This window comes from Salarias fasciatus, chromosome 19, assembly GCF_902148845.1.
Source record: "Salarias fasciatus chromosome 19, fSalaFa1.1, whole genome shotgun sequence".
NCBI classification, from domain to species: domain Eukaryota; kingdom Metazoa; phylum Chordata; class Actinopteri; order Blenniiformes; family Blenniidae; genus Salarias; species Salarias fasciatus.
In genome coordinates, this window is record NC_043763.1 from 6,324,247 (window position 1) to 6,352,112 (window position 27,866).

A 27,866-nucleotide genomic window follows, 5' to 3' on the forward strand; every position below is an offset into this window, starting at 1 on the left:
TCCAATAGGATTCCTACTTGAGCCCTCACGCCCCTGACGGTTGCGGAAGTGGGCGGAGCCAATGAGACGTCACTACGCAGAGAACCAGCAGAGGGCAGCACCGTCCTCACACACAGTTTGGATTGATATCGTTGTGAGGGCCAGCAGCAGTGTTTACATAGGCCCGATCTGACGTTTGCAGGAGGATTTCTGAAATAAATCGCACGCATTGTTCTTCGGAAGTGCGTCGGAAACGTTCAAGGAACGGTCAAAACGTGTTTTAGTGACGAGGCTTTAATGCTGCGGTGAGACATGAAGAAACCCAGAAAGCGATGGAGAGTCGATTCTCTGTTTTGAACGACACAGAGGATCTCCAAACAGACATCGAGAACACTTTGCATTTCGAGAGGTGAGTCAACAGCGGTGCAGAATGTTCAACTAAAACGATTAACATTTGATTTCATTGCTTTTGAGTGCACGGATCATTACTGCGGTGACTGCGAGGTGTTTGTGTAGCCTCTTGTTGTTGAAGCGATTATCACCTTTAGCCAGTCAAATCCAGACTCAGTCTCACCTGGTTCGCAGCCTAACGCCTATCGATGTGTCACCTTAGGTCCAAAACGCTGTTCGAAGAAATACGAGCCTCCTTAAACAACAACGACGAGGAGGACCGCTCCTTCTGGAGGCCCGTGCTCCCCTGGGGTGGCGTCTTCACCATCAAGGCTGGACGCAAGGCCTTATCATGCATCCCCCTGTACGTGCAGATCCACCTGAAAAACACCTGCACCATCGACGGCTTCCTCATGATCCTGTACGTGATCCTGAGAGACAACCAGGGCTTCCGCAGGGAGCTGGCCGTCTTCCTGGGAAAGCAGTTTGTGGAGCACTTCCTCTACCTGATGGACTCCTGCGACTACACCACTGTGAAGATGCTGTGGATCTGGAACAGGATGTCCAAGAGACAGTACCGCTCCGAGGTCCACCAGGCCGCGCTGGAGATCGACCTGTTCGGCAATGAGCACGAGAACTTCACGGAGAACCTGGAGAACCTGATGTCCACTGTGCAGGAGAGCCTGTGCAGCAACCCCAACTGTCCGGCGCGCTTCCAGGACTTCATCAAGACCACCATACACATTAGGTGAACTGAGAAGTTCTTCTTTATCAACACAGCATCTTCCACTACATTCTCCAATTCCCGTCTGATTTTGTTGTCCCTCATCCTTCTTTACATCATTGTTTTTAGCACAGGTTCTCTGTTCAGTTATTACTTCTATAGCACCAAACACCAAGCAGTACATTTGCAGCTTTACAGAAAAAAACTCAACAATCCCTCATGAATGAATAGAAGAGATGGTGGAAAGGGGAAAAACTCCCTTTTAACTGGAAGAAACCTGAAGAACAAGACTCAAATGTGCAGATTTTCTGCTGTTCCGGTTGAGGTTATAGGATAGAAAGACGGAATAGTTTAGGACAGAGACAGAGAGCAACATGCAGGCAGACATAAATCCACTCAGTTTTTTATGACATTTTAATTGTATTTGAGAAAATAAAGTTAAAATTGAGTTCCCAGCCTTTAGCAAAAGTATGGACCTTTTTCCAAAACCTGATTTGGTGCAACATCACAGTCAAGACAAATGGTGGCTTTTATTTGAAATCGTCTTCCATGTAAACATGATTGGAAACTCTAATAACTTAGGGAATTTGTAACAAATAGCTCCCCATATATATCTCTGTAATGTTGCTCCCAAATTCAAAAAGGTTGATGACTCTCTTGAATGCTGATATTTTTAATGATTTCGCCCTGATGTTGCCCCCCAGTCCGCCTCATGAACTGCCCCACAAAGACCCCATCCAGTCGGCGGTGGACGAGTTCTTCTGCCCCAAGCTGGTACTCTGCTCAGAGCTGCGGTGAGTCCCACCACAGACGGTGTTTTCTGTCTCCTTTCTGCCGTTGCTCCTCTTGACAAAGCGGAATGTCTCGTGGAGCAGGTGTGACGGCCTGAGAGAGTTCTCTCAGAGGGTGTTCTGCCACGGACCCCCGGCCTTCGTCATCCTCAACATGCAGCAGTGGAAGTCCGAGGAGCTGTCCTACGTCCCTTACCACCTGGATCTCTGTCAACACAGGTAGGAGGCAGGTGGAGGGAACAGTGGCAGGCTTCGGCCACACTGTGGTGCACAGATGAAGCACTTGGCTGCTGGGTTTTGTGTGCACAAGCTGGAAAAGGCAAACACAAACTGAGGCAGGGAGACGCAGCAGGCAGTCAGAGCAACTGGAGATTAAAGCAGGATCATTTTCTCCTTGTTAGGAAGGGAGGAGGAGGAGGCTAACTTTAGAAACGCTCCTCGGTTGAAAGAAACGAGATTAAAGAAGCCGGGATAATTAAAGCTCAGTGTCCTGTAAAATAAATGAATAGTTTGTTTCCGCAGGCTCTACAGAAGCACGTCTAAAGTCTCGTTACCATAACTGTTGGGAGGACATAAACAACATTTAGCAGATGTTTGAAGTATGTTAAATATAGATGGATCTAAAAAGGGATAATATAAATTCCATTTATTCACTAAAAACATACTTCACCCAAACAGTTTCGTTCTTATTTAAATTAAATTCTTAATAATGATAGAATTATGATATGATGTATTAAATTATATTCATATCTTTGTACGTTTTAAAACATGATGGCAGGAGCGCTCATCTTCAGCTGAAATCAAATCACTGCATCCTGGATTCATTTACACCTCATGTGTCATTTCAGCATGATTATCATACTAGAGTATTAAAAATGTCTCTAAAATAATGGTCTGCATCCTTGTTATTTCATTACTCAATCAGTATTATACTTACAAAGTTTGTAATTTATTGATAATAGTCTTTATAAATCACTTCTCATACACAAACATGTTGAGAAAACAAAAGATTCAGATGATGCTCATTGCCTTGCTGTCAGTGAATCAGCAGGAAGCATTAAAGAAACCAGTGATCAGACTAGATTTCTAGATCTTTCAGCAGGTTTTCCGAGGTGTGGTTTGTTTGCTGTAATTCGGGAGGCAGCAGGATGAACGGACACATGCAGAGCCGTGCCCTGCGTCTGACCCCCTGAACTGAACCGGGTTCACACGGTCCCCCCCCCCCCCCCCCCCCCCCCCCCCCTGCAGGTACTTACTAGAAGGCGCCACGCTGTTCAACAAGGAGGAGCAGCACTACTCAGCAGCCTTCCAGATCGACGGCTGCTGGATGCACTACGACGGACTGAGGAGTGATAATCTGATCCTCTTGCATAAGCCGCCGGAGCTGCTGCTGCTCTCCTCCCTGGTCTATATCCGTGCCTCTGACAGGTGAAGCGGGCTCGTCGCGAGCCCACGACGCACAAGTGACCACGTTGATCCGCTCTACATGTCTTCTGTACACTGCTTTCAGTCATTCCGATCTTGAGAATTCTACTTCTGTTTACGGTGCGAAATATATAGTTTAGAGGCATTTTGCTTGGAATCCAAGAATATTACGGACTATAATAGTTCTGTGTTGATTTACGCAATACTATATTTGGAGGGATTACTATAGAACATACATGAACAGTCTTTTACAACACAATAGAGACTGCTATGTTACTTTTGTTTTGTTTTTTTTTTGGTTTTTTTTTGTCTTTTCATCAATAATGATAAAAAGGTTTGAACAACATTTGTATTGAGCATCAGTAGATCCTCTAACAGTGGCTGTTTGGAGTTTACATTGACGGTGTGTCACATTTCCAGCAGCAGAATACCTGCTTCTTTCAGTATCACTTTACAAATATGCCCAATGAAGAGGATTTTAATCTGGTGCTTTTTGTATTTGCGGGTGCATCTTAAATATTACAATACAGCTGAAAAGCTCATTTTCCCCACAGTCATAATCTAACAGTGGAATCTCCATACAGATTTGAATTATTGCAAATATTTTGTCAAAAATGAATGCCAACAGTTGTTTTTGGTGGATGGGCTCAAAACATGAAAAGTTAATAAAGAAATGAGCCAAATCTGGGTTCGAACCAGGCATGATGCCCGAGTGCTCAGACCACTAATCCACCATGAGGGTTAATGAGTATCCAAAATGATTAGAGTGTAAAAAAAAAACAAATTCAAGTGATGTTTAAGACGCACCTCTACTCAACCAAACTAGCTCGAGTCCATGTGTCAAAGTAACATCTTTTTAGTGAGGATGTTTAAAGGGGAGGCTGAGTGTCAAAATACACAGTAAAATGATTAATTTCCAATACAGTCTTAAATTCCGTGTCTTCTCTGCTGTTAAATATATTAATCTGACTTATCCGGTGCGCAGTGGCTATCGCTCTCCCCTCACAGCGAGGCGGGCCGGGTTTCGAATCCAGGCCGGCGCCTTTCTGTGTGGAGTTTGCATGTTCTTCCCGTGCGTGCGTGGGTTTCCTCCCACTGTCCGAAAACATGCATGTGAGGTTAACTGGCCCTAAATTGCTCCCATGTGTGGATGTGTCTGTGATGGAGTGGTGATCTGTCCGGAGAGGATCTTTGTCCGAGCTGGGATCGGCCCTCAGCAGGATTCAGCAGTATGGACGATCAGTGAATGGATTCATAGGTTTAACTGGTTATTAATAGATTATGAAGACTCCAACAGAAGTACTGTTATCACACAGTGCCTTCAATAAGTGGCTTCTGTTAACATGTTTCATGAGTAGAGAATCTTTGATCAAAATGTAATTTTTTTTTTTTTTTTTTTAATCTTAAGTCTTTGAAATGCAAATACAGATATTTTGGAATACTCCTGCGTGGGTGTGTTTTCTTGTGATGATTGAAGGCGACAAGAGGAGCAGACCAGCAGACCTTTTAAGGCAGGCATTTATTTTAAACAGGGTACAACTGCACCACACAAACTGACTAAAATGTATGTAAAATGTCTTCAATCAAACATGATAAAATGTGAAAAGCTACTTTTTTTTTTCTTTTTTTTTTTACAGCGAATGTCATCTTGTACTTTCCAGTATTAATCCACAGGTTATAAAATTCACCTTACCCCAGACACACGATGGGACATGTTAAAAGAAGCAGAGTGGTCGTTTTGGCTAACATTGACATCAGTTAAAAAAAAAAAAAAAAGAAAAGAGTTCCCTCTCAGACACAAACCCGGTGGTGGTCATCTCTCCGCTTTCTTCCTTACAAGCACTTTGGTGAGAGTGGTGGCAAAACATGACAGAGTTTAGGCCTTAAAAAAAAACGCACACAAACTCAATTTCAACATCCTTTTTGCAGATTCACGTTTGCAGATTTTCATCAGCCTTTCTCTCCTCTGAAAACTCTCTGAAGTCGTAGTTAGCATTTGCCTCCCAGACTGGACAGAAACCTGGACGTTGCATGAATCATGGCGGCAGCACAGGATCACGCCCGCGCGATTTGTGCTGTGGCGGAAAAGTGACCGACGGAAGAAGAAGAAATCTGATCAGGACGGACAGAAAGTAGGTTACAGAACACAACAAATTAGAAATACAAAAATAGTAATTCATGTCATTTTTAAATAATTCTAAAAAAAAAAAAAAAAAAAAAGACATTTCAGGGAGTACAGAATGGGCTGCTTATGCATTTTCTCTCTTAAAATAAATCAGAAAATCCAAATGAAAATTTAATGCAGAACGATCTGGAACAGAAAAGTCTCACCAGCGACACTCCGGCCGATTCACAAGGCAGACGCCGTTTGAAGTATTGAGGGGTGAAGTGAAAGGGTTTTTAAAGAATGTGGAGTGGGTGAAATCAAAGTAGGGCAGCATCATTTTATTGAAAAGAATCTTCCAAATTAGCATGGAGACATTAATCTTTGCATTTTAAGGACCCAAACTAAATCTTCTGTGAGAAATATGCAAATCCCCTCTTAAACACCTGCACGTGCTGAAGAGGAGCAGAGTTTACACATTTGGCCATATATTAGCAAATTGAGATAAATCCATTTGACACTGCCTGCATACACATACGCCCTGTACGAACGGACCAGCATGCACAGAAACATGACCCAAAAAAACATGCCTGGTAGGTCGAGAGAAACTCCGCTGCGGCATTCGGCGTTTGTTCTCTGCGATAGTGAATCCACAGACATGCCTTGTTACAGCAGTATGAGATGCCTTGGCTTTTGGCTTTTTTTTCTCTCTCTCTACTTTTACCTTTTAAAGACATTAAAAACCTACCCATCCACAGAGGAAACCCAAATCTTATTGCATTTTCTAAATGCTTATTGGCTTAAATGAAAACATATGTACAAATTGCAATGAGTATCAAATAATGCGTTAAGTGCAATGAAGAGCTTGGTAAGAATTCCCACTTTAGTGCAGATAAACTAACTGAAATGACACTTGAACATGGAAATGGTGTAGACAAGGCCACTTGCCCCCTTCTATTGCCCGATTCTTCCCGTGACGGACGACAGCAGACTGGAAACCTGCCAGGCGCAGCCCTTGGTGCTTTGTCAACCAACCACGTGACCACAATCAAGAACACGATGCCGATTTATAGCCAGCGGGAACAATGTCGCCACTGGGCCAAACATGTGGTGCCGGGAGAGTAAAAGATGGAAAATGAGACAGTTTTGGCACGGCAGGTGAAGCTGCAAAGAGACGGCCTCGAAACTCATCTTGCAAATAAGATCTGGTCACATGTTTTAGGAGGTGGAGGGTGAGAGAGCACAGAGAGCGGCCTGACGACGACGGGCGGCAGACGCTGATGAAGCACGCTCACTTCCTGCTAAAGGAGGCGTCCCTCCAGGACGGAGCTCAAAAACAAGACAAAATAGCTCTTGGCGGTGGAACCACAGGCTTCCCTTTCAGTAGAACTTCATTTTATTGCATGGTTGTGCGGAACTATTGGGATTTTATGCATTGAAGTGCACGTAAAGCAGAACGGCTAACGTCTGGCAGGACGACGCAGCAGAGGCGGAACAGAAAATGACCCAAGTGCGCGAGGCGACACAGACAAACAGCTGAATCCTGAATCCTAAATATAGCACCAGTTAGTATTGAGTAGAGACTGAAGGGTGAAACGGGGGCCAAAGGTCAATTTCCAACTATTGTGAGGAGTAGCAAGTGCATGACCCGACCTCGGAGACAGAACTCGAGCTGGAACATAGGGATTTGTGGGTTGTCTTTTTTTTTCTTCCCGTTTTTAAATGGCTCCGAGGATGCAGCAGAGACTAGCGGCAAACACTCATGAGAATTCGTCATCCACCTCTACAGTGACCCTGGGAATCAAACTACACACGCATTCGCACACCATAGTGACCCAGTGCAGAAGAAACATTTACAGGCAACGCACTAGAGGATATAGTCATATTTATATATTTCATCTTAACTATTTACAGGAGAGAGAAAGGCAGCCCTTTTTGAGAAAATAGAAAGTTTCCGATTTTTCTGTTTTGTTTTTTTTGTGAAGCACTGATTTTGGATGCAGAACTGTTGCGTCGCCGAGCCCGAATATCAGTCCTGCACGCTGACACGTAACAAAACAAACAATCCTATCTGACATGCATGTACTCCTGGAGCATACACACGGGACACACACACACACACGCTACATGGCCACCAACCACTTATTCATACAAATACACAAGCAATCTGCAGAGTTCTGCAAAATCTGAGCACAGTTCCGGTTGCAGCGGAGAAACAAACGAGTTGAAAATGTAACTCATGACGTGGAGGACGACAAAACGGAGAAGTTAATCGGCGAACGTGACACAACTTTAGTTGACCAGATTTTCCCACAATCCTCTGGGACATGGCTCAAAGTCCTCGTTGCGGTCCAGCAGCGGTCGTCTCCGCGTGCTAATCCAGGTTCCTCAGAGCTCTTCTTCATCTCCGGGGCCCTGGACGGCGGCGGCCCCCCCCTCCAGCCAGCCGGGAGGCGGGCCAGCCGGGCAGCCCAGCACATCCATCCGCCCCGCCAGCTCTCCCGACGTTCACGTAGGCGTGCAGCTTTGCACCTGGAGGATGAATGTGGGGAAGGAGGAGGAGACAACAAAAAAGAAAAGTCTTTGTGTCTAAGCTCTTTCACTGGGTCCTTGCTGGATGGGCCATGGGTCAAAGGGCGGTCAGGCCGAAATTACAACGGCAGTACATCATGCCGCTGGAGTCCAACCAGTTGTCCGAGATGGGGTCATAGCGCTGGACAGTGTTCAGGTAGGACGACCCGGAGTGACCTCCCACCACATAGAGGTAGTTGTCCACGATAGCAGAGCCCACGCCTGCAAGACAACAGTCCTGGAGTCACCATCACACCCATGACCACCTGGGTTTTTTTTTGTTTTGTTTATTTTAAAATCCCCTTTGGGACCAAAGCGACCCGAGTCGACCAACTCACCGGTGCGCGGCTCGTTCATGGGTCGGCAGGCCGTCCACTGGTTCTGGTGTGGATCGTACCGCTCGATGCTGGACAGGTGGGACACGCCGTTGTGTCCCCCCACCACAAATATGAAGCCGAGCATGACACCCACGCCAAAGTTGATCCTCTTGTCTGCCATGGGGGCTACCATGTCCCAGGCGTCCTTGCTCGGATCGTACCGCTCCACGCTGTGTGAGGCAGACGCAATTAAAAAAGAAAAAAAAAAAAAGAAAAGGCAAAGATTTAAAGAAGCAAGTTGAAATGTAACTCCGTCCGTATGATACCACTCAGGATCTAACTCCAGTTTTATGTGCCTGATGTTTTATATTTTAGTATTATGACTGGCTTTAATTTAGAGCGCTAAGGACAATTCAGAGTATTTTCCCGTGGGATAATGGACCAGAGTTAATCTTTATACCAACAACAGTGCTCAGTCTGCAGCACTGAGTGGAAGTGTGTGTATAGTTTATATGTTATTGCTCTTTTCCACATTTATCAACACGTTTATTCAATAAGAACTATAATGCATGCTTTTTTCCCCCCCCCTCCATCGGTATACCATGATTTTAAAGCTTTTCCTGTTTTAAAATATATACAACGTTCAAAACATGTATCATGAAAACAAACTCCTGCGTGTGAGTCAACTCCAGTCTGCAGACACTGGATGACAGTGAGGAGCAAAAACCAGACACTGACTGGAGTTTTTCCTTAAAACAAACTGCTGTTTCTGACTTATTTCTTAAGAATCGCACCATTTTTGAAAGAGGAACAGATGCAAACCAGGAGATCAGTAGTGCAGCAGAGCAAGCTAGCTGTCCATTTGCTGAAAAGCAGCATTAAAACCAGACTAAGAGTGGAATTGTAAAAACATGCATGTAGTAGGCTGCAAAAGGCCATTGTTTAGGACATTTTCTCTAAAATACTCATCTTGTAAATAAGTAACTACTCTGTTTGCACTAAAACAAAAGCAAACATTTGGAGTCACCCTAAACTCTGTATTGAAATTGTTGTTATGGGACAGTTTACTAGTTCTGCCTACACAAGATCAGATCGGGCTGCATGTGGACTTCAGACAAAAATTAGTTGGACACTATTTGAGTAATGTTAAATGTGTAACATTTAATGCATATAATAACTTATGGTCATTTTGCTTATAGGCATTAGTATTTCTTTTCTGGATCAGTATGTTTTAGTTTGGCGTAGCTCAATTAAAAAAAAAAAAAAAAAAAACTACAATCTTTATATCTGAAATGTTGAAACTGAGAAGTTTCTCAAACATCCAAAACTAAAGTCCTCATTAAGCAGGTTATTTCCCTCAGATCCAAAGAGGCAAAATATTTTGTGTAACCATCAGGCACAATAACTGTACAAACTTCTAAAACAAATATCATTTTCACCATCAAGTCCTTCAGACAGAAGTCACTCCCACAGTGACTCGGTTGAATTACTGAGCTCGGCCTCAGCAGAAGGAACCTGTCTGATGGACGCGGGAACATTGGCAGTCTGGGGCTGTTTTTCACTGCATAAAAGCCACGGGGAGATCGAAAAATAGCGCCCCGAAGATTCTCTGTCCAAACACATTCTCCTGAGGGGCTCCGGGAGTCAAGGAAACGGGCAACAGGGACGCCGGTCTCCAGTGATCCGCAGCAGCTCACGGGCGGGAGGGAGCTCAGCGAAACACTTCTGCTCTTACACTCCTGCTTCACTCATTAACAGGCACCTGGCCGCTTTCACAGCAACGCACCACATCCTGCACCAGATCGTCACTTCTTTTTAATAACTCGCAGAACACCGAGAGCCGGGTTGAAAGATCTAAAAGAGCAGGAAAGCTTACAGACAGAATCAAAAGGTGTGGTTTAACCTACTGTAATCTGTCTGAGCACTGAAAAGAGTCATGCTGTATTCCCAGGTCACTGTTTGCAGTCCCATTCTCATTAGAGAAACTAGGATGTGGAGTCTAGTCACCCACTGGGTAATCAGATGAAAAACAAAGTGCATCACCGATCGTAACCTTACCTGCAAAGTGGCCACAATTAATCTAAGAGTTACAACGTTATAAATCTGTATTGTAGTCACAGATCTCTGCAGATATGTTTCAAAATGCACAAACAGTGACAGTACCTGTTCATGTGTGCCGGGCCGTACCCTCCGATCGCGTACACCATGCCGTCCAGCACAGCTGTGGCGAAGCAGCTGCGGGATTTCGTCATGGGCACCACGGGCTGCCACTCCTTCAGCTTGGGGACGTACTTCTCCACGGACTGGAGGTAGTACTGGCCGTCGTATCCCCCCAGGGCGTACAGCTCGCCGGCCAGCACCACCACGCCCAGGGTGCTGCGGCACTCGGCCATGCGCTCCACCGAGGACCACGTGTTGCTCTCGGGGTCCCAGCTCTCCACCGTGCTCTCGTGTCGCCGGTAGCTGATGCCTTGCCTCATGTGCGTGGCGATGCCTCCCACCACGTACACCTTGTGGTCCAGCACAGCCACTCCGAACTCGTAGCGGGGAACGCTGAGAGGGGCCAGGCCGATCCACGAGTCGGTCTGAGGGAAATACATCTCCATGCTGAAAGGTAAAGGGATCAAAGCAAATGGCGTTACATCAGACAGCAGAATTGAGAATTAATGAAACTTCATCAGCTTGTTTTGTAATTCTAATATGGTCTAGTGTGCACACACATCTCTGGCATTACCTTTCCAATGTGGCGAACAGCCCTGCCTTGCCCCCGACAGCGAGCAGCACCTTCGGGGCACACCTGGGCCGCGCCGACAGCACGGTCTGATAGGACAGCCGGTGCTCCGGCATGAAGTGGTACTTGAGGGCCTCGTTGAGCAGGTGCTTGCAGGCGTGGTCGTCCCGTATGAGGTGGTTGGCTTCATATAGGCGAGTGAGGAATTTGACGCTGAGAAGTGGAAGGCGAACACAGTGCAGCAGCTGAGCCAGATGCTGCTGTCTCTCAGTCACGTCATATTTGATCCACGACTCCAGGGCGTAGAAAACAGTCTCCTCTGTCACCACCTTAAGGCAGTCATTGGACACGATTTCGTCCAACTCGGCCCGTGTGAGTTCGAAAAACTCCTCCGTCTGACAGACTTCCTCAAAGTTCTCACAGATGAATTTAGTGGCGGCCAGGCACAGGTCATGACAGCCGTACGTCTCTGCAAAGCGGGAGATCCCTATACAGTTCCCAGCATCCAGTTGGCTCTCTAAGAAGGAGCAGCACTCCTTAAGTACAAGCTTAACCTGGAGTAAATTGGCAGCCGGCAAAAGAGATTCCACTGTTTCCTGGGAGATAAACACCGTGCCGGTGTAAGCATACTCAACGATGGCCTGGAAAATTAAGAGTAACAAGGGAAAAAGGTCACACAAGCCATGTAACAGTTAATGATTACTGCAAGTTCTGCTAACTTTAAAACAAACCTGCAAGGCTGCCTCATCGATGCACTGGAATTCCACCTCAGAGGTCTCCTTTTCCGACAGGTTACCCGTAAACATGGCCTTGAAGTAAGGGCTGATGCTGGCTAGCACTACTTTGTGGGCATGGATCTTGGCATCACCCACACGTAGGACAATGTCACATAGTTCGTGATCCTGCCGCAAGAGCTGGAGGCCCTGCAGCAGCTGCTCTGAGTGAGGCCGTGTCAGACTTGCAAACATATAGGACTGATCCTGCTGGTCCATCTGAGAGCAGGAAACCACAAATCAGACATACAGGAGTCACAACATTGACAGCAAGCAGGGGTGATCTGGTCACTTTGGATATATGCAGGTGTTGTCTGGGTCCTGACACAGTGAAGTGATCGTGCTGGTGGGCTACAGCAGGCTTCATGAAAACATGCATGAGCAGTGTGATGCGTTCAGGGGTGTTTTCATGTGATACAGTACAGTTGATGTGTTAGCAGCCTTTAGCTAAAGAAGCATGATCTACCTAATCCACCGCTGCCTGGAGGCAATCGCACGCATTAGCTTGAAAAACAAACGAATTTAGAGAATACTCAAGCTTCATGACACCGTGTGGGAAAAACATTTCCACAGAGGGGGCTGTCTGGGGCCTGGACTTGATTTGTGAACGGCCAGATCAAAACTAGCTAGCTCCCCTTTAGCTTTAAATAAGCAAGACAGCTAACGCGTTAGCTTAAAAAACACACACGCACACCAACAGCTTATTCTTATAAGGAAACGGGAACACATTTTTACACGTTTCTCTCATGTCAGCATCCTATCGTGAACAACTTCCAACAGTAGCAGCCGCGCAGGACACTCGGTTTGTGTGTGATTGCAGTCAGTGCAGGTTAGCGGCTAAAAATAAACACGGCTCCCGTGGCTAGCTGCATCATTGATTGATATACAGTAACATGGCTGACAGATCACAAACGCGACGCTTTAACACAACATTTTACAACCACACATCGACTGAGGCCAACCTGTACTTTCTGGTCCGTCCGGTGCGCCGCGGTAATGACGGATCTTGCAGTGGCGACGACGTTGAACCCCGAGCGGCTAGCAGGAAAACAACCTCCGGCCAGCGCGAGCAGCCAACCCCGCTCCAGAGCGACAGAGGAGGGCTTATAAAGAGGCGGCGAGCCAGCAGCACACCCACTTCCACCGGAGTCACAATAAAGAGGAAGAGCCGTGCGGCTTCCACACAAATAAGGCACAGTCTGAAACTTTACAAGCCTTTACGGTAGAAAGAAATACATTATCCTGCAGAGTCTTTATGGAAACACAGAATAAGGCACCGAGTTTTAAAAATATCAACAACAACAAAAAAATCTTTCGAAATACTTGTAATAATCAAATCAACTGAATAATTTATAAACAATATAAGTGAAAATACAATCACATGTATTATTATTATTATTATTATTATTATTATTATTATTATTATTATTATTATTATTATTATTATTATTGTTGTTGTTGTTGTTGTTGTTAATATTATTATTATTATTTATTAAAAACATACGTATTGAATTTTTTTTTTACTGTCTATTTTATTGTTTTGTAGTCAAGACAACCAAACCCAAGAATGAGTCAAGACCAAGAGGTACAGAAAGTACTCTGAATATTGAGTGTTGGTTTTTCATTTCAAATGGCAGAAATTTAATTTACACCTACAAATCACATACAGAGTCACTTTATTCAACAAATGCTTCAAATAGCATTTGCACATGCAGCCATTGTGAAAATGTGTACTGTACACGTGCTGTATTTAATTTGATCATGTGTGAATAAACCAGTTTAGAATGAGACTGCTAACTTCAATACACTTTTCTAGAAAGTGGCCTGGCCCTTTCTGTATGAGGCCCTCAGTTGATAAAGCATGTACAGCCCTGCACTGCAGCATTTCATTTCATTTAATTTCATTCATGACCAATACAAATGTAAAGTATTGATGCAGATCAAACTTTTTGAATATAAATTCAAGATTTATTTATCTGAGTATTTCAATTTGAAATTTAAATACTCATTTAAGTTATAAAGTACATTTCTTGTTGTAGATTGCAACCTCCTGCATGAGTAAAATTATATAGGATATTAAAAGAAATACTCAAAATGTACTCAAAAATAAGCCCACAACGGTAAGCTACTTAATTACAACAATGTTAGTATTTGTAATTGTGTCTTCTGAATGCTCCACATACAGTTTGGCAAAATGTGAAAACCTTAGAAAAATACGTCAAAGCATCTGATGTGGTGAAAAATAGCAGTTTGTATTCATAGTGGTAAGTATAGTGATGCATCCGGAGTTTGCATGTTAGTTTCGACTAGTTGGTGACTCTAGACAACCCATAGGCGTAAATGTGACTGTGTGTCTCTGTGTATTTGCCCTGTGATGGCTTAACCAATGGTGAAGTTTAGACTGACACCAAAAAAATTGTCTATTTATATATTGGCATTACTATGTTTAGTTACATGGATTTACCCTCACACATTCAGAAATATCAGCTGATTACAGATCAGAAATGAGATCATGTCAATTACATGGAGCAGAATAGAGGAAGGATGATGCCATAATATACCACTGCATTTTTTTTAATATTCATTCTGGAATAATTGGAATAATAATAATAAAGAAAAACAATGCCTTTCCACATATCAAATTTTGACACAGAAACAGATAATCTAATGGCTACTCTAAATTACGGCATTGCTGTATAAAATTTCCACACATGGAATAACCCTTTATAAAGAATCAATCAGCGGAAATTCTAGAGTTTGTGGGGGCCTTGGGCAGAAATTAATAGATGGGCCTGTGACCTACACAAATGGTCAGAAAATAGCCTAACATTGATATATGTATTTTAAAAAAAAACTGCTAAATGTAAATTTCTTATTAAAAGAAATCACAATACCATCAAAACTATAAATGCAAAAAATATAAATGAAAGTAACAATTAAACAAATATATAAAGCTAATATAAACACGCTAAAATATAATTAATGTAAATTAAGTCAGAAAATTTTTAATAACTACAAAAATTTCTTTGAATATTCATTTATTTTAATTGTGCAGGACTGATTATTACATATTTATTACTAACAATATTTATATTAGCTACTTTTCTTTTTGTGACAATACATCCAGGTCTTTAGAATAGAAAATAATTGAGTGTTTTACTTACTTTAATAAGGCATATTCTATTCCAGGCTAAAGTAAATATGAGATCAGGGAAGGAGAGTGACCTAATTATTGTTTTAATATTTATAGAGGCAAATGTCATAGTTTCATACTGTTTTGCAATCATGGAGTTAACGTGGAAAATGATCTGTAGGGGGTAAAACCGCAATTAAAGGTTTATTCCTAATTAACAAACAGAGAGGGGCGTTGTTGTTCCCACTTTTTGGGTGAAGTTCTCCCTGAGCCCCCCCTGTGTATCCGCCCCTGTCCGGCTCAGTTGTAGCTCTGAGGATCTTCCAGTATAAACTGTGCTGCTGCCGTCTGGCTCTTCCTCGCGGAGCCTCGCGCGCCGCTGCGGCTCGCTGCTGTCTCTCGCCTCTCGAGCCGCCCGCACGAGCCTCCGAGCCGCGTCGCCATGGAAGCGCTCAGTTTGCGACATGTATTCGCCATTTTGCTGCTTCGGTGTGTGTGAGTTGGAGTGTGTGCGTTGCGTGTGTGTGTATGTGTGCGAGCGTGTGAGTGTGTGTGTGGGCTCCTCTAGGAGGTGAATACCTCCGTAGCTTCTAAACATTCAACACCCCACACAGGAGCTAAGGGAGCCGGGGACAGAACCGCAGCATGACACCGACGTTTGGACCGAGCCGCGGCTGATAGTTTCTCCCTGCGGTACCACGGAGGAGCTGGGGGGAAACATGTAAGGTCTGTTCTCTCCTTGTGCTTTTCCCCCCCTAACTTTGCTAACCCAGTCAGGCAGCACTTAACACGGGGAATGTTTTTTTTTAGCGAGTTAGCCTAGCGGTGTTGCTAGGACTGTGTGTAGCTGCTTAACGGTAACATGTAGTCAGGGATTGATTATAAGCCCATTGGAGGTATTACTCGGTGGCACATAACTAGCTCCTGCAACGAGACTTCGTCGCAACTAATTGTAAGGAGAATAAAAAGGCGCATCGCGGGAACGGTCATTTTATCCACTCGGCTCCGAACTGCCGTCCCTGAAAGCCACAAGTGGTTGTGCTGCCTCACCGTAATCTGCCGTATCATGGTGATCGACCGAGCAATTAAAGAGCGGCGAGACACTCTCGGCCAAGATGTTCTACACCGTTATGTGGCTTTCCGTCTGAACAGTTTCCAGACCCCCTGTCTAATCTTAATTTTCTGCTTTAACAGATTGGCACACAGCACCGTGGATTAACATCACACACACCGCTCAGGATGAAAGCTGGGAGTGAAAAGGAGGAACATTGCTGTCCTCTCAGGATCGCCTTCGCCTCCCTGGATTCTCAGATTTGACCTCATCATCAAGTCCATCAATAATGATACCTGGTTTGATTTCCCAGGAGTTACATCAGCAGCTTCTGGACCTCAAGAATTACCAGAATCGCACAAATGGGGTGGAAGAGCTCCAACAGATCCTATCAGAAGTGGACATTGAATCCGTCCCCTCTGGCAGTATTGAGGAATTCATTAATTTTCTTCCAAGACTTCTGGATGACAGCAATTTTAAGGTGATGTTTGGTACTTTGCAAGTACTCAACTTACTAATTCAGAAGTTGGATGTGGGTGTAGACAAATATTTCAAACGTATTGTCTTAGTGGCTCTTAAGGCTTTGGGGGACACTTGTACTGTCACCAGGAATGAATACCTGAATGTGTTTCGACAGCTGATGGAAAATGTTGCACCTCAACAAGTATTAGATCTTGTAATTGGCAACTTGAAACACAAGAATTCCAGGGTTCGGGAAGATGTCCTCAATGTCATTTTGGCAGCTTTGCTCACTCATCCTAGGAAAGATTTCAACATCCCGAAGCTTTGTTTTGAGGTTGCACCATACTTGGCAGACAACAAGAAGAAGGTCCGTCATGCTGCCCTAGAGTTGTTCGCCGTCTTTGACCATTACCTGGACACAGGCAAAAAACAACCTCTGATGAAAGCTGTGGACATGGTGGAGCTCAATGAGGATGCAGAGGGTCTGATGGCAGCTGTGCAGGCCAGACGAGCAAGGCACATCCTTCCCAAACTCTCCCCGGAGGGCGTTGTGGAGTACGGTTTGGTGATGCCCAAGCCAGGACAGCGGTGCTCGCTTCAGTACAGTCCTGGAGCCGATTTAGACTGGGTGATGAACGGAGGACGAGTCAGCAGCGCCAGAAGCCACAGAACTGAGCCAGACTGTGATCGATTGCACGGTTATGGCAGCTTAGGCTCCCTCACCGATGACCTTCCATTTCAAAGGAGGATTGTCAGCGCGGGTAAAGGGAAGAACAAACTCCCCTGGGATATGTCGAGCTTCTCGTCCACTGAGAACGACCTGCAGCAGTGCAGTACCCCAAACGGAAAGGGCTCTGAACAGGTGGGCTCCATCAGCACACACGGTTGCCCTATTCTCCGTTATATCTCATTATAACCCAGTAATATGACATCTCAGTGTTTCAGTATGAGATTTTTATTTTTTTCACATGCTGTGAGATTCTTGATCTAAAAAAAGACACCCTGGGCAGAGGAACCTTCTGGAACATGACAGATGGAAATGTTGCTCTTTTTAGCTGTTATGAATTGGCATTAATGGAGCACCCAGTTATCCGAAAGGCTGTGTTTATCTCTTAGTCTTTGATACTTCAGAAAATACTTAATGGGATCTCGAGCCATTATGGCTTAATCAGTCATTAGTTTACTGATTGTTCAGAGGACCATCATGCTTTTCATATTTTCTCTGAGCATTTTGTTGGCCAAGCAGTCATGTTGATTTGCTTCCAATCAGCTGACAAGTGCAGTCAAAGTGCTTTATTTTGAGCACACGCTTTTTATGCCTACCTCATTAACCCACTCAGCTCATTGTCAGATTTCTGTTTTTTTTTTAGTTCAAACACAGTGAATTATACTGCCCAAAGATCTCCGCAGCTCTTCCGAGACAGTTTGAGAGGAAACCTCAAATATATCTATAATATGCCATTCATGATGCAGTGTGGATAGAGAGGAGCTGAGAGGGAGGCTGCTGTGTTGCACACCATCTGCTTTCCAGCATGTTTCTCATCAGTGTCTCCTGTTTTAGAAACAGTTCTCTTGACACCTTGTTATGAACAGGAACAGTTTTTTTTTTTTTTTTTTGCACCAGGTTAAATTTAGAAGAGTATGATTGTACATGTGGCTCTCACTTCTTTACAAACTGTGAAACGTATATATAGAAAGAGTTTCACATATTACCTGTCAGGGCACTGTGGTATCACTGACACTATTCTAGAAGGGAATGCAGGAGATGACTCATTCTCCTGCACAATGCCACTGTAGCTGTGAGGATGAGCACCCTCCGCTTCTTAAATAACGCCGGTGACAAGTGCAGTCAGCCTACCTCATTGTTTGGTTAAGGAAGGTTATGTGCATGCGCTGTTCCATGTTTTAACTCACTAACAGGAATGTTTAGTTGCATGATACATTCTGCAGGTTTCAGTCTAATAATATCCACAGGCTAGGATGAATTTCATAACGTTTTATCGCACGATCGTACTTTGATCTGAAAAGTTAAGCCCTGCTTTTATTTAAAAGACCTCATGTTTACGCCAGTGTGTGTTTCCCAGCAACCCCATCACTACACAGCTCACTCACTGAAGAGGGCATGAAACATAATTGGTAATATCACAGGGTTGTGCTTCTAAAACAGGGCTTATTTACTGCTCCAGTGTTAATTGCAATCACACTGAGTGCTCTGTGAAATGTGTTGATCAGGCAGTGGGCACTTGGGATTGACATCAGCTGCACGACCTCTTCTTAAAGAGGGAGATGCTTCCAATTGGAAAAAATCTGTCTGCTCTGTCTCAATTTTTCTTAAAGTGATATTTGACTAAAACTTTACCAGAACAGTTCAAATAGAGAGTAGTCTTGAGCTTAAGGCTTCTTTCAGTCATAGAAGATCCACTCAAAAGACATGCCTGTCCTGTCTGCGCTGGTCAAATATCTTCCATGTCCTTTTGTTCAGGCTCGGAGGATGGAATTACACTGCGGCTATTAAAAGAAATAATTTTCTGCCCATTCACAGGTGGTAAGTGAGGATTTCTTTTACCTGTCCAAGAAGCCAGAGGCCTACATTCCCAGCTTCAGTAAGTACATCAGCGCTCACAGTCATCTCAGCTTGATCTCAATTTCTTCATGAATTTCACAATTTATACACATTTACATACAAGTAAATTACACTTTCTGCCAGTTCACAAGATTCTGCACATCTTTAAAGTTCATATGATATCATTATACCCAAAAACAAAAGACACACAACTTGAGATAAATTCCATAGAATCAAGATTTTAATTCAGAGTTAGAGGCACTTCTTTAGGCCTCGGTGTAAGATATATAGTGTACAATGCAAACAATAGATTTACATAGCTATTTTTCACAATAGTTAATCAAAGGTTTAAAAAACTTCTCATGAGAATTAGATATTTCTATTTTTTCTTAGTTTTCAACAGATGTTCATTTTTAAACAATGATGTCTTCGTTTATCCATTTTCCATCATGGTTCAATGACGGTTAAGCTGTTAATCTTCAGGCACTGAACATCGAATATTCGACTGGTGGTTTTTTAATACGTATCCATTGACTTTTATGTGACAGGTTCATTTGCAAAGCCAAATACAACAGTACTGCTGTGGGCACATTTTGGTTTAAGACAAATGGAAAAGACAACTAAATCCTTAATCACTATTGTGTGTGGATAGCAATTATTTGTGCCTGAAAATGCCATGATTGTGAATGTCAGCTCAAGCTTGACTCAATTAAACACAGCTGGATTAAATCAAAGGAGTCATGATCACACATGTCTCCAAAACCCAAATAACTGCTTCACAAGTTTTACATCAGTACAGAGAGAAAAACAGACAACAGGACTCGTCAACTGTGATTCTTCACGCCAAGATCAAAATGAATACTGCTAAAAACATAACTGAAACCACTCAAACCATCTGCTGAACTGTAGCTTCTGGCTGTTGTCAACACTTAATCCAGTTTCTCATTGAAAGAGCTCATCAAAAAGTTTCTCACACATTAAGGATAATGGTAAGAAAACTAGTTAACCCTAAAGAGAAGAAGTAAGAGAATGTAAGAACAGGTTGTTGAAAGAGATACTGCTGCTGTATGCAACAAAACAAAACACATGCAAGTAATGTTCGCATTGTGAATGGAAATGTATTGTATTTTTGGCTGCAGCTTGTGTGACCGTCATACTTGTGCTGTGCAATGATGTAGGGTAAAATTATTTTCAATACTTTTAAATAACAAGTTATGCAATGAGAATGGATCTTTTTTATACAACATGATTAAATGCAAAATTGAATTCTCGCTGTAGGTTCTGTAGATCCACAGAAGCTTCAGTCACCCAGACGGAGGGAGTCTGCTGCACATCTTAGAAGAAGTGGGAGCCTCAACTTAGATCCTGATATCTTTAAAACCTCTAACTTCTCTGATTCCGATGCTGGTAAGAACTCATTATCTGAAGCTGGATATGCATGTTTTTGTTTCAGGTTTTATTGAAAGTTAGATGAGCAATTCAACCGTGACAATCTGTTTAGCCACACTTGGTTGTTTATCAATCAGCAAGCCTGAAGCCCACATCCACACCAGTGGTTATTTATGGGTGTCGTGTGAATGCAATGTCTCACAGCTGCACCCAAAGGACGAGTGCTGTCAAGAAACCCCAGTGTCGAGCGAACGTTTTCCCTCCCCTCAAACCCTACCACGCCCGGCACCTTCCTCCTGCCTTCCTACCCTCTGGCTGCACTCCCAGGAGGCATGCTGACTCCAACACTCTCCCGTCGTCACGCAGACTCCTCCCTCTCCATGTCCAACACCTGGCCCAATAAGCGAGAGAACAGCCCTCACCAGTGTGAAATCACCTCCTGGGGTGACACAACCGGCACAGCAAAGGGTAATCTCACGGAAAGAAAAGTCTATAAGTGACTTGTTTATGTACAGAATGTAAAATGGTTCTTGCTCCTCTTTTGAGTCATCACTTTCTTTGTTTTCCAGGAGATCTGGCTAGCAGACACTCTCCCAGACCTCTCCGTGCCTCCCTCGTGAGTTCTTCCACTTCATCATTCCGGCGAGCTCTGAGCAACACCAGAGCGAACCTCTCGATCTCGCCAGTCGTCCCTTCAGCCGAGCATTCCTATTCATACAATGGCCAGAGATCCAATGGTCCAGGGAGCCCTCAGAACCAGCAGATGGAAAAGAACTTTTATCTGGAGTCTGACAGCTTCACCACAGTCCAAGATTATCAAGATGATGATTCCCTGGACATGCAGGAGGTCAGCAGAACATTTCATTTCACAGCCTGGCTCTGTTGAATGATCAGCACAGTGTGACCAGAGGCGTTGAGAGTGAAACATTTACCAACTTTCGTTGCTGCGCCCAGATGCTGAACTCGCTGCGCTCACTGCGCAACAGTGCTGCCAAGAAGAGAGCCAAGGCAAACCTGAGCAGTCCAGATCCAGACAGCCCTGACTCAGCGGTGAGGGTGGACCTGGGTCTGGACTCGCCGTTGCACACCTCTCCAGTGCTCACCAGCTCAGCCAGCGAGAGTGGGCTGTCCAGTCTGTGCTCAGTCATCAACTCCAGCTTCAATGGAAGCAAGAGCAGGTGAACTGTCGTCTCTAAGCTGTATTTTGTAGATGTTGTTTAAGTGGAGTTCTGTCTTTGAAAGATTTCTAAATGCATACAAATGAAAGCTTTGTGCTTCACCAAGGCTGTCTTCAGTTACCAAAAAGAACTGATTTTTAAAAATAACTCCATGGCCTTGCTAGTTACATTTTGCCACAGAACTGTCGACAGGTTTGTGCTGTGGTAGCCACGTGGTGCTGCATGAGGGTGTGTTGAGCAGTGCTAAGCAGTTTCCTCATATAACTTCTCACTTGTCACACCTGTCAACAGTCCAGGAAACTCTGCCTCTTCGGGAATGAAACCTCGCATTGCAAGAGTGCCTTCTGCAAAACTGAGGTCTTCTATGTCCATGGACTTCAGCAGCCTTCAAGGTATGATGGACAAAGAGACATCCAGACTGGGTTAACCCGTCTGTGTGAAGTTTGCATATGATCCCTTTGTATCTCTGGGTTTTCTGTGGGTTCCCTCCACTGACCAAAAACATATTTTTGAGGCTACTTGGAGACTGTAAATATCCGTCATGTGATTTTCACCTGTATTTTCAACCTTGCGTCATCTGATTGTCCTCCTTGTGTTTGTTCAGTGTTGTCCCAGAGAAACGAACTGTCACCAGAGGTTGGTGTTGTCGGCCAGAGAGTGACTTACTCCAACGGAGTGATCAGAACAGAGGAAGAAGCAGCTGGACCCTCCCCTCCGCTGATCAAACCAGCTGTCCGTGAATCATTCAGAGCTCTGAAGCCCGCCAAAGGTCAGACAGCAGTGGCAGAGACAACAGCTGTGTACCGGATACACCTTCTACAAACACAGTGTGTAAAATCGGGTTGTTCTGCGTCTCCCTCAGGTTCTCAGAGTCACAGCAGCAGTAGGAACTCACCAGGCACAGATATGCCCGAAGGAGTTGTTGGAAGAGGTCAGTGTTGTTTGAGATGATGTCAAAACTCACTGGTTTTGTACAATTTAGTGATAACTTTTTCAATTTTGAAATCACAAAAATGTATAATTCTTAAAATATTTCAAGTCCAGTTCCATTTTGATTCTACTTTTACAGTTTGATACATTTCATTACGAGTTCAGGTCGCAGTTCAAAGTATTTCATACATGCATGTACTTCTTCTGCTAACACCCCCTTCAGGCATGTTCGGCGCCGCGGCGTACTCCAGCCGTCCAGGACTCAGCTCTTCACCGCTGGAGCCAAATGAGTTGCTGATCAAACCCCCCACTGGGGCGTCAGCAGACATCGCCAGCCACGTTCTGTCTGGCAGTCACCTGAGCAGCACCGAGAGCCCGCGCACGGACGAGATCAAGGTTCATTATCCTTTCCTGAACTGTAAATTACATTTCTTTCCACAAGATCTCACCTCTTCTCCACTAATGCAAATGCAGGAGAGGCGAAGGAACTCGAGGCTGTGCCAAGACCGGACACGACCGCAGCGCCTGGATCAAGTCGACGGTCCTCTCAGCCAACAGGACGCCGCACGAGAAAAGACTCGCTACCGCGTCAGGCAGATTCTGTCTGATTCACCTGCAGATGACAATCCTGCTGTAACCCTCAAAGGCAAGTGAAAGAAAACCTCTTGCTTCTGAGACGATTGACACGTGGATCAGTTTCCTGTGTGATGTTTATGTACTTCATCCATTTCCCCAACAAATGATTTTGCTTTCTGAATCATTAAAATGTTTATAGAAAAATCCAACCTTGCACTCAAAGTAGATTTAATCTGATTATTATTAGTGGTGAATCATATCATTTGCTTGTCAAGTTCCATAAGCTGATCATCTTTGTTGCAGATCTGCATCTGAACGGCAGCACACTGACATCCACCAAAGCTGACCTCTCCGACGAGTCCCCTCTCAGTCCCACCAGTCCCGTCAGTCCACCGGTACCCCAAAGCCCCATCAAGTGCTTCACTCCCCCACACCATCCCAGCCCTCCGACCGTACCCCCGAATCCCAGGAGTGCGTCCCGTCTGAGGAGGGCGCCCAGCCTCAGCCGAACCAGACCCTCACTTTCCCACAGTTCAGGTCAGTGGGCTTAAAAAAAAAAAATACACACACTGCACAGAATGTCAAGCTTCATCATTTGGTTTTCATGCAGTCAGAAAATGTCACTCTGCCTCTCAGTCTGTCATGACACCCACTTGCTGTTTCGTAACATTCAGCTGTATTATAAATAGATGAACTCCAGCTTTAACAGGCCTTTGTTTGGAGAAAATACCGGATCATTAATTAGTCTGCCAAAGCCATCAGAGCATGGGTGAATAAGATGTTTGCTTCAGTTAATGTCCCACAATGCTTTGTTTTGACAACCTACTGTTAATGCACCACCACACTCACACACACACACACACACACACACACACACACACACACACACACTGCTTGTTGTCAGACAGATAGAGCCGTAACATGAGACGGAATCTGTGTGTGTTGTGTTGTGTCTGACGGATCGTTTAGATGAGCTGTCCCCCGGTGCTGTGGGCCACAGGAAGAATCCGTCTGAGCCTCCAGAGCTTTGTCCATTTTCAAAGCCCGACTTGGCGCTGACTCAGAGTTTCAACCTGCTGAGCTCCGATGACTGGTGAGAATCCATCAGACTGGTAAAAACATTCATGTCATATATGAGAGATGTTTTTACTACACCTCAGATGAAACTTAAATGTAATTTTAAGTGAACGAAAAACAATTTGTTTATCAAATCCAGGGAGAAGAAGATCGAGGGACTGACGTTTCTGCGCTCTCTGGCTCACTACCACTCTGACATCCTCCAGAGCAGGCTTCACGATGTCTGTCTGTCGCTCATTCCAGAGGTATTATAGCTCGTTTTATAGCAGTCCAGCATGGTGTATTTACTGTCCTGCCTCACCTTACTGTCAGGGTTTCATGGATCCAGGCAATGACTGGTAAATAGATGTCATTATCATGTATAGATACTGACAACTCTAGAGTTTTCCGGTAGTTTTAGTGCAAATAAATACAAGTACAGTAAAATGTCCACAGTCATTGCACTTTTATTGGTAGTTGTTTATGGAGAAGACGTCTGGGGAAAAAAGTGCTGTCTGGAATCCTTCCAGCCACAGACTCTCTCTTCAGATTATTGTCAGGATTTCTGTGGCCTTTAGAACACAACTCATATGGGTTTGATGCTCATACTATCTCCCTAGCAATAAGGTAGCTCAGTATCTCTTAACTTCCTGCTTTGTTGCCATCTGCTGTTCAGTTTCGAACGCTGGTGTTGAATTACAACCTCGATTCATGCTGAAATAATGTGGCCTCCTGCGGAAAAATGAGCAAATATTTTTATTGCACAATCGCAGGTCCTTGATATTTTCTCACCATGTGAAAATGAAAGCTTTTGTTCAGTAGAGGAGTAATTTAACGTCTTTGTTTTGCGCTTCAGTGATTTTTATTTGAATGAAGCGAATGATGCCGTTGTGATCCAGGTGAAGAACCTGCGGTCAGGTGTGTCCAGGGTTGCGGTGTGCACACTGGGCGACCTCTTCACACACCTGCAAAGGGCAATGGACCAGGAGCTGGAAGGAACAGTCAAAGCTCTACTGCAGAAGGCCGGAGAGAGCAACGCCTTCATCAGGCAGGATGTGGACGCAGCGCTGGACTGCATGGTGCAGCACTGCACGCCCACGCGGAGCATCAACGCTTTACTCAGCGGGGGCCTCGGGTGAGGCCTCAGTAAACACTCCTTTCAATTTAAATGTTTACCTTTGATTACTAAATCTGTTTCCTCTCCACTGTCAGTCACCTTAACGCTGTGGTGAGAAAGTGCACCGCTCAGCATCTGGCTGATCTGGTGGAGAAGGTCGGCGCTGCTCGCCTCCTGTCCGGGGGGAAAGACCTCACCGACAGAATCGTACCTGCCGTCATTAAACTCGCACAAGACTCATCACAAGAAGCCCGGTGAGCAGAGCCTGTTTGAAAATGTTCAAAGTTTTTATGTACAGGATTTATTATAACACTCAGACAGAAAGCTGCACACATTCACAGCGTCCACCTGTTCTCGTCCACAGGTACTTCGGCCGCCGGATGCTGCTGTCCCTGTCGGCCCACCCGCACTTTGACAGGATCCTGGAGAAATACATCCCGAGCAAAGACCTGCAGACAGTCAGAGACACTGTTGACGCCCTAAAGACAAAGGTTGAGTGTTTTTTTCTGTAATGTTGCGCCACATGGTGGGTGCAGAGTTCGTGTAAACGTGTTCGATCGGCATGTCGATTCGACATGCTTTCATGTTTCAGGGTGAGAAGCAGGTCAGAGTCTGATTGACGGTTCTATGGACACATTGTTATCATGTCTTTTAAATGCGGACACAGCTGGTTTATGTTGGTGTGTGATGTGGAATCCTGTCTTCGTTGGGTTTCTCAGGGTCTGGGTGAGATGCCCCAAGACTCGCAGTCAGCCAGAGGGAGACGCTCCGTGCCGGGCAGCGGCACTGTCAGGGCTTCGTCTCTCAACAGAGAGCCTCGCTCCCAAACTCAGAGGTGGGTGTGGATAAAGAAGCCTCTAAACTCTCAAGCTTTCGCTCTTCACTAAGGACATAACACACACGAGAGACACTAAACCGTTTGATATGTTGTGTATTACCTACAGGGAGTCCAATAGCCATTACAGCTGTAGATCTCAGACTCAGAGTATTGCAGACAAGACCGAATACATCAAGCAGATCTCAGGTCTCCTCAGTTCAAAGGACTTCAGAGAGAGGATCAAGGGCATCGACCAGCTCGTGGCCGACTGCCAGCACAACCCCAGCATCGTCATCGGGAGTATATTCCCGGTCAGTACGAGCCTCCCCGTCAATGTGTCTTTATCTTTTGTCAAATTTTTCCAAGTTCTCATCTAGCAAGTTTGATTGCTCTTCTGTTTCTGCTCCCACTTCTTTCAGGTGTTTGATGCCTTTAAAGCGCGACTGCAGGAGTCCAACAGCAAGGTCAACCTGTACGCCCTGGAGTCTCTCCAGAAAATCATCCACCTGTTGAAGGATAACCTGTACCAAGTGATCAACATCCTGGTCCCAGCCATCGTGGACAATCACCTCAACTCCAAGAACAACGCCATCTACTCTGCTGCTATCGGAGCCATCAATGCACTTATCTCCAATCTGGGTACGCCCTTCTAAACTCTAAATAACCCCAGCGAAGTAGAGATGGTTTCTGATTTGGGAAATGTTTTAATTCTGATTCCAGACAACATGCTTCTTCTTCAACCCTTCTGCACCAAGGCTCAGTTTTTGAGTGGAAAAGCTAAAGTGGACCTGATTGAAAAGGTTGCCGGTACGTGTGATGTTTCAGTCCTCCATACCGTCGTCAGCTGGGTGTGATCACAGCTCGTGAATTGATTTGTTTCAAATATAACCCTGTACTTTCAGAACTTGTGAGAGAGATCTACCCTCGCAAGCCCCAGATGGTGGAGCAGAAAGTGTTGCCCCTGCTGTGGCACCTCCTGGGCAGCTCCAGCCACAGCGGCACCGTCCACGGCCGGGGCGGCAGCGTGAGGGCCGCTACCGCCAACCTGTGCCAAGCCCTCCATGCCCACATGGGGCCGAGTCTGAGCGAGTGCGCCGCCTCCCAGCCCGCCAACGTCCACAAAGGTTTGAACGAGGTCCTCAGGACTCTGTCCTGAAGCAGAGCAGAGTCCAGACACGGGCAAACGTCGAGAAATAAAATGAACACTGACCTTACTTGAAGACAGAGATGTACTACATTTCTTACAGTGCCTGCACTTTTATATCAATAAAGAGAAAGTCTTTAGGAATTAGGAGCTCTATCTCTATCTCAGTGAGATTTCCTCTGGTACAGAAGCATGGACAGTTGTAACATACTGACATCAGGTTTCACTCACCCAACCTGCTCTCTTTGCACTTTGAAAGTAGCTCATTATCATTATAGTTTGACATTTTACTATCTGATGTATGTCTTTTTTTTTAATTTCCACAATCTATTCATGTACTGTAGACAAATCAGAGACACTATTACAGAATGTAACATTGAAATGCACACAAAAAAAAAAAACACGAGGAAGACAGGGACACGACAGATGTATATTTTTGCTGTTTCATCGAATGTGATGTGATATTTTTAAAATGTAATCGTGTAGTTCATTTGAAGATTTGTGAATTGAGATTAACCACAGTACAGAATCCTTTTGTACAGCTCAAATGTGTCTTTGCACAGTATTAGCTTAACCTGTACGTTGGCTGTGTGACGCTACGGTTCTAATTTATCTATTGTGTTCATGGTTTCAATGTCATATTAA

General features: G+C 44.6%; 3 protein-coding genes across 4 annotated transcripts; 2 read left to right on the top strand and 1 right to left on the bottom strand.

Moving 5' to 3' along the window:
• The first annotated feature begins 108 nt into the window (after nucleotides 1–108).
• Nucleotides 109–4,744, top strand: dorip1 (dopamine receptor interacting protein 1). Its single transcript, XM_030117622.1, has 5 exons — nucleotides 109–388; nucleotides 593–1,117; nucleotides 1,798–1,887; nucleotides 1,969–2,103; nucleotides 3,133–4,744. The coding sequence occupies exons 1-5, from the start codon at nucleotides 312–314 to the stop codon at nucleotides 3,314–3,316; spliced, it is 1,011 nt and encodes a 336-aa protein (XP_029973482.1). The 5' UTR covers nucleotides 109–311; the 3' UTR covers nucleotides 3,317–4,744.
• Nucleotides 4,745–4,811: 67 nt separating this feature from the next.
• klhl28 (kelch like family member 28) lies at nucleotides 4,812–12,881 on the bottom strand. Its single transcript, XM_030117599.1, has 6 exons — nucleotides 12,768–12,881; nucleotides 11,764–12,024; nucleotides 11,036–11,673; nucleotides 10,465–10,908; nucleotides 8,323–8,531; nucleotides 4,812–8,206 (listed from the first exon to the last, which is right to left on the bottom strand). Exons 2-6 carry the CDS (start codon nucleotides 12,022–12,024, stop codon nucleotides 8,043–8,045), a joined length of 1,716 nt encoding a protein of 571 aa, XP_029973459.1. The 5' UTR covers nucleotides 12,768–12,881; the 3' UTR covers nucleotides 4,812–8,042.
• Nucleotides 12,882–15,269: 2,388 nt separating this feature from the next.
• togaram1 (TOG array regulator of axonemal microtubules 1) lies at nucleotides 15,270–27,609 on the top strand. 2 transcript variants are annotated; one of them, XM_030117597.1, is made up of 24 exons: nucleotides 15,270–15,433; nucleotides 15,553–15,664; nucleotides 16,133–17,313; nucleotides 18,994–19,054; nucleotides 20,293–20,421; nucleotides 20,608–20,871; nucleotides 20,973–21,250; nucleotides 21,358–21,581; nucleotides 21,873–21,973; nucleotides 22,186–22,350; nucleotides 22,444–22,512; nucleotides 22,735–22,907; nucleotides 22,986–23,157; nucleotides 23,391–23,624; nucleotides 24,057–24,180; nucleotides 24,304–24,409; nucleotides 25,043–25,278; nucleotides 25,356–25,514; nucleotides 25,625–25,751; nucleotides 25,980–26,095; nucleotides 26,205–26,388; nucleotides 26,497–26,716; nucleotides 26,798–26,884; nucleotides 26,980–27,609. In XM_030117597.1, the coding sequence occupies exons 3-24, from the start codon at nucleotides 16,279–16,281 to the stop codon at nucleotides 27,231–27,233; spliced, it is 4,518 nt and encodes a 1,505-aa protein (XP_029973457.1). In that variant the 5' UTR covers nucleotides 15,270–15,433; nucleotides 15,553–15,664; nucleotides 16,133–16,278; the 3' UTR covers nucleotides 27,234–27,609. The 2 variants fall into 2 exon arrangements, with proteins under 2 accessions (XP_029973457.1, XP_029973456.1); XM_030117596.1 differs by having other exon boundaries at nucleotides 15,270–15,664.
• The last annotated feature ends 257 nt before the right edge of the window (nucleotides 27,610–27,866 follow it).